General features: G+C 48.1%; 1 protein-coding gene across 3 annotated transcripts; it reads right to left on the reverse strand.

Moving 5' to 3' along the window:
- Positions 1-277: 277 nt before the first annotated feature.
- On the reverse strand, positions 278-8,103 carry LOC135243825 (aquaporin-5). Of its 3 annotated transcripts, XM_064315898.1 has the most exons (4): positions 7,707-8,087; positions 4,430-5,137; positions 3,019-3,180; positions 278-1,993 (listed from the first exon to the last, which is right to left on the reverse strand). In XM_064315898.1, exons 2-4 carry the CDS (start codon positions 5,096-5,098, stop codon positions 1,826-1,828), a joined length of 999 nt encoding a protein of 332 aa, XP_064171968.1. In that variant the 5' UTR covers positions 5,099-5,137; positions 7,707-8,087; the 3' UTR covers positions 278-1,825. The 3 variants fall into 3 exon arrangements, with proteins under 3 accessions (XP_064171968.1, XP_064171966.1, XP_064171967.1); XM_064315896.1 differs by lacking the exon at positions 278-1,993 and having other exon boundaries at positions 2,524-3,180; positions 7,707-8,103; XM_064315897.1 differs by lacking the exons at positions 278-1,993; positions 7,707-8,087 and having other exon boundaries at positions 2,524-3,180; positions 4,430-5,991.
- Between the last annotated feature and the right edge of the window lie 3,987 nt (positions 8,104-12,090).

Consider the following 12,090-nt stretch of genomic DNA (forward strand, 5'->3'; position numbering starts at 1 on the left):
AACCTAATATTACATCACCTCAGATGCAATTAAATGCTGAATTAGATGTATCCGTCAGTGAAATGTGTGGACATTTTCATAAACAATTTAACTCTCAGTCTTTTCCAAACTAGGTTTGAAAAAATAAATTAGATTTTCACCAACCAGTGAAAGCCAATACTATGTCCTACACCATAAAACACAGTATGCGAAAGTTTTTCAGTATTACATCGTGTCTGTCAGTGCAGCAACACTATGTAAACATAAAGTAGTTGAAATAGTATTAATAGCAGTTGAAATCCTATTACATATGTTTTGTGCACCACACACAGTGTATGTAAATATGCATTTGTCACAGAAGGAATTTATATCAATATTACATGGTGTAGGAATGCACAGCTCAAACTGAAAACATTTCTTTTCCACAGACTCCATCCCCAGGGAGGAGTCGATGCTGAAGACCGATAAGAAAAGAATCCTGAAAATGGGACAGAAGAACATTCCGGAATTTCCCCACATCGCAGGGAGACTTCCCGCCGTTTCCGCTGGGCCCGGTATTCCGGCAGTTCAGGAGGAAATGGAGCGTGCCAGATAAGGGAGAGCAGGGTAACAGAGGGGGCTGTACTGAAGAGATTAACAAGGTGTAAGCCCATCTCACCCCTGGCCCTCGCAGAGATAGCCCCCGCTCCCCCTCAGCATTAAAAATAGACGGGGACAAATCGCTACACCGAAAAGAGAAGGAAAGAACAGGCCAGGATTCCCACGTTCACACCCCGTCCGGCAAAAACACCGCTGGATAACGATGGCTTTTACATTCAAAGATTTTAATTTGTGTGCATAGACAACAAAATTCTAGCTTGTACGGGTGCAAAAAAAAAAAAAAAAAAAAACACAAAAAAAACAAAACAAAAAAAGACGTGCATCCTACATATGCCGGAAACACACGGGAAATGTTTCCATTCTACAGACTCTAGAAGAGTAGAGTACACAAAACGCTGCAGAAGGATTACACATGTAGTATAAAAAATATGGAACAAAAACACATGGATTTTAGCCGTATAGAACACATTTAATTGGTGCGTGGGGAGATGTGGGCGGGAAACTGATGATGCGAATCTACGAACGTCACGACGTCAATGGCGATAGACTGCCATTTGGAGAACTGCACCCATAATTCTGTAATGCCGTCACCATGGAGACTGGAACGGATTGTGTACTGACACCACCCACACTTGAACCTGTACGTAGGCCAGATTCAGAGAATTTCACCGAGATAAATGCATTTTTATCAACGTAGGTGAGTGTACGAGGCACAACGTGACAGACTGCCTTTGGACCATGGTGGAAGCCATTTCCACTACAGACTACTGTCATCTCTGAACGAAAATATAACAAGGAAAATACAACACATATTTCATACCTCTGTAAAATACTGAATGAAGCCTTCGTTTCGGTGTTTCAACCGAATACGTGCTCACGTGACATTGCCTTAATTAAAAAAAGTTGTTGACCCGATGCGTATTGGAACACCAATCAAATACAGGATGTTTCCCAACAGTGACCAACTGAAGTGTAGACTGTTTGTTTATAGAAAGGCAAAGAGGGAGCCGAACGAGTGAAGAAACAGAGGAGCATCCAAGCACAGGAACCGAGCCCGGACTGTGCGGTTGGAACAGCAGTATCCGCAGCTGACATGTCTGCGTGCGTCGTGTGCGTGTGGGAAAAGAGGCGTGTCCTTCTGTGGGAGCGGTGGGGTGACTCCGCCTCCGGGCGTTAATGTGGGCCCCTGTCCTGCACGAGGGCCGGGGCTCGACGCGCCCGTCCGTCCGTCCGTCCGCGCGGAGCACTACTCCCCCGCCCGCTCCGGACCCCGGGCCGGCTGGCGCTGGCCGGTCAGGAACACCTCCCTCAGCTCCGCCAGCCAGTCGCCGGGGCAACCCCAGCGGGGGTGGAGCAGCAGGTCGTGCACGGCGACGGCGAGGACAGCCCCGGCGCATGGCCCCGCCCAGTACACCTGCGGGGCGGAGACGCCGATGAGTGCGTGTGTGAGTGTGTGTGTGTGTGTGTGTGAGAGAGAGAGAGAGTGAGAGTGTGTGTGTGTGAGAGAGAGTGCATGTGTGTGTGTGTGTGTGAGAGAGAGAGTGCATGAGTGCGTGTGTGTGTGTGTGTGAGGAGAGGGAGTGTGTGTGAGAGAGAGTGTGTGTGTGTGTGTGTGTGAGTGAGAGCGTGTGTGAGTGTGTGTGTGCGTGCGTGTGTGAGAGAGTGTGTGTGTGTGTGTGTGCGTGCGTGTGTGTGTATGAGAGTGTGTGTGTGTGTGAGAGTGTGTGTGTGTGTGCCTGTGAGCGTGTGTATGTGTGAGAGTGTGTGTGTGTGTGTGTGACAAAACTGCAAGTATTGCTCACCCAGTGAGCCCCATGCTGGACGAAAGGACCTGGCTGGGTTCTTCACAGCATGACATCTGGAGGAGGGAGGGAGGGAGAGACAGAGAGAGAGAGAGAGAGAGAGGGGAGCGTGCAGGAGACAGGGGGAGAGAGAGAAGAGAGAGAAAGAGAGAAACAGAGAGTGCGAAACTACAGATTGATACTTACTTCCAAATTAAATGTGATAAATGAAAAATGAAATTAACTTCATATATTAAAGACATGATATGAAATTGGGAAAGGAAATATATTTATGAAGTTGGCAGTGCATTATGGCATCTAACTACATGCCACAGCCTGAGAAATAGCCCTCATCCTGGTTATTTTAAATAGATTTTATGTGATTATTTTTTTATTACAAATGCCTGTCACTAGCTTTTATTAGAAGTACTGTTCTCATGTCATCTTTTTGGCCTTCATATTCTTTTAACTGTTTTAGTGTGACTAAATTGATCAATAAAACCATACCAATATATACTGTGGAAGATGTTTCATACGAAATTGAAACTGAAATTGAATTGAGAGAGAGGCATTGTGGGAAAGAGGACACTGCCTGGGGCTCACCCTGCAACGCAGGGCCCTCATTGGCTGAACTGAGAGGGATCGGAGAGGTACTCACCGCTACCAGGTGCCCCAAAACGACGGACAGGCCGACGGCCGCGGGACCCAGCCGCCCGAGCGGAGATTTGGGGCGGGCGGCGACGGCGACGCACAGCACCAGCAGGAAGGTGACGGCCGCCTCCACCGAAAGGGCCTGGTAAGGGCACACACCCGGGCCCAGCTGCACCGGGAGGGGCGGGGAGATCGTCAGGGCAACGGCCGCCCCGTTTAAAAAAGGCTTTCTGTGCCACTTGTACATTACATTACATTACATTACATTACAGGCATTTAGCAGACGCTCTTATCCAGAGCGACTTACACAACTTTTACACAGCATTTTTACATTGTATCCATTTATACAGCTGGATATATACTGAAGCAATTTTGTTTAAGTACCTTGCTCAAGGGTACAACGGCAGTGTCCTTACCCGGGAATCTAACCTGTGACCTTTCGGTTACAAGCCCAGTTCCTTACCCACTGTGCTACACTCCGCCCATGTTACACTTGCACCTCCATTCAGCACTTATATCATGTTGCAGCTTGTCATGCCTCCTAGTTTGACTCAGCATAGGTTAGGTCAGAGGGTAATGTTTAATGCCTGAACTGGACTTAATGTGTTCATGGCTATGAATAACTGTTACCAAAAGAGTATTGCACTTTATCGGAACTGTGTTTTGTACCTTCGGTGTGCACTTATTGTATGTCGCTTTGGATAAAAGTGTCTGCCAAATAAACATAATGTAATGTAATGTAAAGGACTCATATAAGTGCATCACAAGTGTTAAATACACAGGCTTGCAAATTATAAACACACTTATAAATGGGCATAGCTGCTAAGCTTATTTGAAAAATTAGCTGTGGTGAGTTGGATTGACCAGATTAATTTTGGGACATTTTTTGGAAAATATCCACCTAGGCATGATTTCTAAATTTATAATGTCCCAGGCATCCAAAATGTTTTTTTCCCCCCATTCTATAGACCGTATATAAACCAACGAATAGTCCAGTACTATGCTCATCACGTCCACCACCCACCCATCCGCTTTTCCAATATGTGATCACCCTAGGAAAATATACCACTCACAAAGATTGATTCTGGCTCAGTTCTGCTCAGTAATGGTTGCTGAGCTTAAAATAGAATGGGGGGGGGGAAGGGGGGCAGGTGGGGGGGGGGGGGGGGAATTCCTTTTAATCTGATCATTGGTCTCGGTCGAAACCAATGATCAGTTTGAAGGGAAGTTTTCTGCCCGGTCTATTTTCAGCTCAGCAACTGCCGCTGGTTCTGCGGATTGTTTTTCCCCTTTTAACTGAAAAATAAAAATAAGGTAAAATTGAGGAGGCGCTCACGAAATGTGCACTTCGTTATCGGACGGGACCGTTCCTGTTTTCGAGTAACGCAGGCAGGTACTGGGCCCCAGACGGCACTCACCTCATTCAGACCCATCGGACCCGGGAGGGGTGTGGGTTTGAGCCCCCGCAGAAGGGTGCAGGCGCACAGGGCTCCCAGCAGCTGTGCCCCCACGTACAGGACGGCCCTCCAGGGCGTCGCCCGCAGCCCGACGACCATCGCCAGGGTGACCGCGGGGTTGAGGTGGACCCCGCCGGAGGTGGCCGGCCCCAGGCACAGCGAGACGAGGGCGAGGGCGGTCCCGAAGGCGAGGCCGACGCGGAGCGGGTCGGGGAGGCACGCGGAGAGGAACGCCGGGGACGGACCCCCCCATCCCCCCGCCGCCGCTGCCACCGGCGACGGGTCGGGACCGGGGGCGCCCTCCGAACCCGGGGCGCCCTGCCACAGCACCACCGAGGCCAGGCCCGCGAAGAGGAAGAGGGCGGTGCCCACGAACTCGCACAGGACGTCCCGCAGGAAGGACTGGGTCCGCGCGTCCTTCAGCACCAGCGCCAGTCTGGACAGCACCCGCATGACCAGCAGCTCCGCGAAAAAACGCTGGCGGTCGCAAACGAGGGAAACCGACGAGAACCTCAAACCGACTGCGCCGGTCCGTCTCGCGGCTCGCAGCTCCCGGCCGTATTTATAGGGTCCGTCTCCGCACTTCCAAAGGGCTTTTTTTCTTCTTCTTTTTTTTCCCCAAAGCGTCATTCTATCTTTCTAGGCTCTTCCATAAGGGGTGGCATTGTGCTGCAGGTGGGAGGAGAGGGTTCAGCCAAACTCATTTCTAGCCTCGCCCTTATCTCCCCCCCCCTGCCCCCCCCCCCCCCCCCCGCCCCGCCCCGCCGCGGAGGTCTCGGATGGCGGGCGCTAAATGTCGGGCGGTATCCTGTTTCCCGCGGCCGAGAGATTTACCCTCCGCTAATGAAGGCCCGCCGGCCTTCTGGTCCCCGCGCCTTCCTGCCCCCGGGCGTCCCGGCTCTGGAGGCTCGAGGGGCCGCACGCCTCCCCCCCCCGCCCCTCCACAGAGGGCTCTTTCTTACCCCGGGGCCGAAACCGAGCCCCCCTGTCAGAAGAAACGGGAGCGCAGGAGGATTAGGGGTGTCGGAAGCTTGCCGGGCACACGCCTCTCTTGTTCGAGCTCAAATGCTCGGAATTCCAGGCGGGCGCTCGATTCGGGCCTCGTGGGGGGGGCCCGATGTTCGGCCCCCTCGTCCCAAACGGGCTCACGGTGCGTTTGATGTTCTTTGGCTCAGGAAAAGAAGGGTATAGGAGGACGGGGGGGGGATGATGAAGCACTGCTCCGGGTCACCCAAATCCGAATTCTTTCGGGACAACCCCAGCGCAGAACGCCGTCCTCCCGCCTCAGATTTCACCCGCAATAACAACCCGGTGGTTTTGACTTTTTTGCTCAACCACAGCACAACAAGCAGAGGCAGAACCTCTGGGGCTCTATCAAAACCAGCCTTCATACGGCGTTAGACACTATCTGCCCTGTAGGCAATCAAAGCATTAGACTCAATTTAGCCAGGAAAATGGGGAGCATTGTTGGGCTGAATGGCCTGTTCTCTCCATCATGTTATGCCATGTTAGGGTATGTTAAGTGACATGGGGACATGGGGGGCACCGGCGCTGTAGAGGGTGGGGGTGGGGGTTGGGGGTGGAGGGAGGAGGGGGCACATGGATGTTGGTTCCATTTTGTGGAACCACTGGCATTATACGGGGGGGGGGGGGGTGAGGGTTTGGGGCGGGGGGGGGCATATTTCGCAAGCTGAAGCGAACACTAAGAGCCGGACTCACGCGGTGAGACCAGAACGGCGTCGTCACGTCGCCCGAGGCCGGGGGGTCTGTCATCGGTGAAAGAGGCCCACGGCGGTGTCAGGGGACGGGGCGGCCAATGACGGACGAGCAGAGCCGGAACACGACCCAGCAGAGATAAGCCGCGGAAGGTCGAGGGCAACAATGGCCGCTCAGTTTGGGGGGGCGCGCGGTGTAGGGGTGCCGACCGCCGGCGAAGGTCAATGGAACGTCACCGGGGAGGGGGGCGCATGTGGACACTGAGAGGAATCTGATTCGGAATGATAATGTTTCCACAGCTTTGCGGGAACGTTGAGAGGCGGGGATGACAGAATAGGACATTTTAAGGAGACGGGGGGCGGCTGAGGAGGCTGGGGGGGGGGGGTCTGTGTGTGTGTGTGTGTGTGTGTGTGGGGGTGTCTGTACACTGCTTCAGCCCTCTCCTTACACTCAAACCAGACTCAAGACTTGGGATTTAGCTGACACTAATGTTATACATAATTAATTTTACATACTCAACATGCCTAATTATACATACTGTTGAGAGCAATGTGCAATATTTATACAATACTTAGTATGTTTTTGTATATTCAATAATTTCTTTGACCAACTGACAATGCTGGTATATGTATACATGAACAATTGGTTATATAAGAGAGAGAGAGAGAGAGATAGAAGAAAGAGAGAGAGAGGGAGGAAAGGGCAGAAGGTGATGAGAGTCTGTTGCCACGACTGCATTCAGCAGCAGATGAGAGGCAGAGCCGCACTTCCTAATTAATTGCGATAAATACAAATAAATCAGAGGTAACATTCGCTTTCCCAAATTTAATATACCGCACAAAAAGTTCCTCCCGCTGACTGACGCAAAAACAACACAGTTCCACCAGGCGAGAAAAAAATATTATATATTTGGATGGACAATATTGCCTGTGTATCTACACGCCTACAAGCCTGACAGCAGTAATACAATGGAAGTCACCTCTTTTCCTTCACAGTACGCTCATAACAGGTTCCATTTCTCTGGGTCCCGAAATAAATCCGTCAAACTTGCACAAGCAAAGTAAAGCGTGAATCATGCATCATCATCTTTCACACTTGTCCTCCTTCCAGCACCATGTGTAGATAATACCGTTAATTTACTCCTCCTACATGTAAACTGGATACCCTTAAAAACTATCATGAATCTTAATCATTTAAAATAAAGCAACACATTTGCAATAAATTTGGCGGCTTTGAAATGATTAATAGCATCGTCATAATACCGTGGGCAGAAAAAAAACCTCCTCCAGATCTCAAATCTACCCACCGCCAGAGAATTAGGGCCTGGTTTAAATCAAAATTTGAACGTAACTGACAAACAAACAAACGCAAATTTAAGAAGTATTGACTGAATCCAGGCCAAAGGCTCTGGCTCATTGATAAAATATGCACAGCTATGGCCTCGTCGCTGATTCAGATTCAGGGAATTTATATATTCATATATATATTAGATATTGATGACCACCTGTTCATTCAGTCTCACCTTTCGCCACTCTTCCATTTCCCTGTTTAGCGCGCTGCAGCATCGGGCGGACATCTTAACGTCTAGGTTACACTTCGCACGTCACATGTCAATGAGTGCTTTTAACTGACAAAACTTTCCAAAACCCCAGCAGAGAACCAATCCATGTCACAGTAGGTGTCCTATTAGAAGGAGCACCTCCAGGAGCGTAGTGCTGTACGGTTTTTGCATTTTTCCCCCCCGCATTTTTTAGGTGCGACGAACACCCTCTTTGTCCCAGGTTCTGACACTCGGCTAGCGTCTGACTCCGCCCCCCTGCTTAGTTTCGGCGTCTGCGAGCCGCGACTCCCCCGCCAAAAACGTCTCTCCCCGCCCCGGGAACCCCAGGACGCTCATTCAAAGTCTGCTCAACAGCTGGGGCCGAATCTCTTACCTCCCGCCCCGGTGCAAATGGCAGATTGATTTTGACAGTGTTGCGATGCGTCCCGCAGTGGCTTTAATAGGAAAAGGTAAGACAAGCAGAGGCACTTTTCCAATGATGCTGATGTGAAGCTATAATGTTCGCGCAACCGGAAATATTCTAAATGCAGTTGAATTTAATGCTAGTCTCAAATAAAAAATAAATAAATAAAATTAAAATAATAGTAAAATGTAAGCATTTTTTTTATATAGTACCATTCCAGAGCCCAAGGTTGCTTCACAAAGTTTAAAAAAAACACTAGGAACAGTATGTATAGAAAGCAAAACAGACACCCAGGACAGTAATACAGTAGAAGACTAAAGAGTAAAGTACAAAGACAAACACGCAAACATACTAATCAAAGCAACTGTGGAAGCTCTGGTGAAGTCTCCCCAGGTGATGGTGAGGATGGCGGTCTTACCGCTATTACTGTTATTATTATAATGACGGTAGCAGGGATGATGATGATGATGATGATGATGATGCTGATTATTGTTGCTGTTGTCAGCATCATCATCATAATCATCATTCCCAGAATGCAGCCATTACAAAATGCATCCGACCATCATCGTATAAAACCGCCATCCTCCCACCACCACCCCCTTGTCCACTCCAGAAATGTACATCCGTTCATTTTCATATAAAAAACCAAGATCAAAAACCAACACACGTACATGCATACATAATGACCCACATACTGGCAGCCCACTGCTCCTGAGTAAGTAGAATGGATCAAATTCAGAGGACAAATTACCCCACAGGGTTTAATAAAGTACTATCTTATCATGTACATACATGTATACAGTACATACATCATATACCGTGTAAAAGAATATGAATGATGAAAAAGGAACAGGGGCTTTTGACTGCAGTGGTCTCGTGCGAGTGGGCTTGCGTGTGATCTCCCACCGATGGCGTTCTTCCAGTCGCTCACTCACGTGTGGGCGGAGCCTGGAGGCTGCATGTGCGCTTCACCACTGATATCTGCGTGGGGAACTCGGGGGGTGGGGTAAGCTTGACCGAGCCAGCAGGCCTGAGCCACTGGTTAGCAACCCTCGTGTTTATATGTTGTCCGCTGTAGTTTTATTTGTCTCCGTCTCAGTGGCGGCACTAGGGTTGGTGACACCCGGGTGCAGTGAACCGTTGGTGTCACCCGATGTTGTGGACGGGGGGCGGGGGCGGGGGGCTGCTGTTGGATGTTGTCCTACAGTGAAATTTGTGCCTTGCGGGGGAGACGCACTCGTGCACCAATTGCTTGCTTCGCTGCTTGGACCCCTAATAAGGTTTGCCAAAAGAAGGGAGTTAGCGGAAGGCCGTTGATGTAAAAAAAAAAAAAAGAAACACAAGGCTCCCATTGATACAAAGGAGGCCCAAACTCGGGTCAAATTACAATAAAGGTGAGCGCTTGGGAACGTGGGTAATCATCGCCAGTGACACTCAGACCCTTCGTTTCCCCGAGATGGCGTTTCGCTGACATCTTTCCCCGTCTCGAGTATAGGCTGCCAGTCACACCCGTTTTTCTCACCGATAAACCGCCGGTTTTTTTCCCGGTGTTCGACGAAGGGCGTGACCTCGACGCTGCGGGAAGCATCAAATCTGCGTTTCTTCGAAGCCGTTCAGAGGAGTCCGAGGACCCCTGGGAAGGAAACGCAGCCGAAGGCGAATGTGTCGTTTTCAAATTTGCCAAAAGTACGGCAGAAACTAAGCTGTAGTCATCAGGACCCCATCAGGCGATTTCAGGGATGCCCTCATCTCAATGACACTGGCTACCAGCCATCGGATTTGACATTTAAAATGAGCGCACAGTTATGCATTTCATTCTTATTCAGCCCTGCTTTTCAGCACATTCTCACTAGATGGCAACATCTACGGCAGTGGAGATCCACGGCAGAAAAAAAAATGAAAAATGGACTGTTAAAATGACTAAGTGTCCAGAACTATTGTCTTCTCGTAATTAACAAGCGAGTTCTTTTGTCTTATATTGCTCCTAATATGACAACTGCTCCCGGCATTGCCCTTCTGAATGTCAAATAAAAGGGTTTAATTATAGCAAAGAGAAAGAGTCACATTAAATCATTTCATTATTTAGAAAGAGATAGGGGAACATTCTTCAGTTGAAACCAATAACCTCTGTTCTAGTTTAAATGCTGAAGGTCATAAAACTAATGCCATAATATTTTATTTAAGCAAGTAAATTTAACTGTTTTAGTTTCATGCCTACACAAATCACATGTTAATGAGTAAAAAAAAAACAATAAAAATAATGGATTATTTGAATCTCAGTGTGAGAAATATAAATGTTGAATGTCATCGGGTCATCAACATATGAAGAAGAAATGGACACTGGAACCCTGGAAAACAATAATTCAAGATAATTTGTGAGTTACCCATTATATCCGGAAACCTCATATATCTATTATGTTATCATCATTTCTATACATCCCATAATCCTATAACAGAAAGAACTTGGCTCTTGCCTCTCTGTTCATACAGTAGCATACATAGCTGGGCCATACATACTCAGTCATCACTGATATAGAATTACATACCAGTCTTAAACCGGCTTGGTATTCAAACGTCCGTACATTTATTTGGACATTGTCCGAATACATACATACAACATAAATGAATGCCATTTCATGCGCCGATCTTGTAGAATTAAAAGAGATTATTTTCCGAGGTAAAGCGCAGGTAATTACCTTTTAGCATCTTTCTCTCTTAGTGTTACCACCGCTGTCACACCACACCACACAGAAGGGACGGGATTCAAAACGCACAAAATTACAACGACGATAAATGTCGCAACGGACGTCCGTTGCGCAGTTGCTTAATTTACCTTGCTAAATCTAAGCAAACTGTTTGTGGACAAGAGTGCTGTCATTAAATCTTGCTTAGATTCCCGTGAAATTACAAAATAACTTCTGCCCCGAGTAAATTTATTGGGTGGAAGGTCTCTTTGTCAATGGGCAGGGCACAATCGACATTAGTTCTTAGCATTGATTAAATGTGATAAAATGCCAATTAAATACACGCACAAAGAATGCTTGTAATGCTAGAAATGGCTGCTTGGGAATCTACCCAGCTACCGTAAACTGGAATAGACTGGTGCTCAACAGCCAGCACATACTATACATTCAGAAAGGCCCACATTTATTTATTTATTTTTTTTGCCACAACCAACTCACACTGTAGATCCCAACCAAATTCCCCTGAAAAATTCCTACAAATGAAATTATGTGACACGCCTGGCGTTGTTTGACAGCGGGAAAGGGAAAGAGCTCGGCCGTGTGTATCTGCCGCTTGCCTTGTGTCGCCCCCTGCTGTTCAATCCAGGAAGACCCCCAACCAGACCTATCGCCTGGCTTGGAACTCAGACAATGTGATACTAAACTATAAAAATAAATAAATAAATAAATAATAAAGGAAGGTTAGAGTGAAAAGCTGTTGAATGAGGTGTGCTTTGTTAGAGTTGTCCTTTTCCTCCCCACAAAATGCGTTCCAAATCCGTAATTACACGTACATCAATTGACATAACATCCGCCCCTTTTTCTTCATGGCTAGAACCGTGATATACACAATAGCCCCCAGGTGCACGTTCTTCAAACCGGTTAACTGATTAAAGCGAACGGGCTGTCCAGCCCGCGTTTCCCCCGACACACACCTCGGGCACATGCACGTCGCCAGGGTAACGATGCGGAAACACTGTCCACGAGCCGCGTCGTAAATTCGTAAAAACAAAAAAGCGAATGATTGCCTTGACTGCTTAGCGTATCCTTGGCCCGTCCAAATTTATGCCAATCTCATGTGACGCCGGCTCGTGATACAGGAATTGGGGCAGGAATAAAAAACAAAACAAAACTAATCTGTGGATTTTCAAACTGTCTCAGACAAATGTGAGTGTAATCTATTTTGAATGCTATTATTATACACATACCGTGACAATGT

Source organism: Anguilla rostrata, chromosome 17 (assembly GCF_018555375.3).
Source record: "Anguilla rostrata isolate EN2019 chromosome 17, ASM1855537v3, whole genome shotgun sequence".
Classification (NCBI taxonomy): domain Eukaryota; kingdom Metazoa; phylum Chordata; class Actinopteri; order Anguilliformes; family Anguillidae; genus Anguilla; species Anguilla rostrata.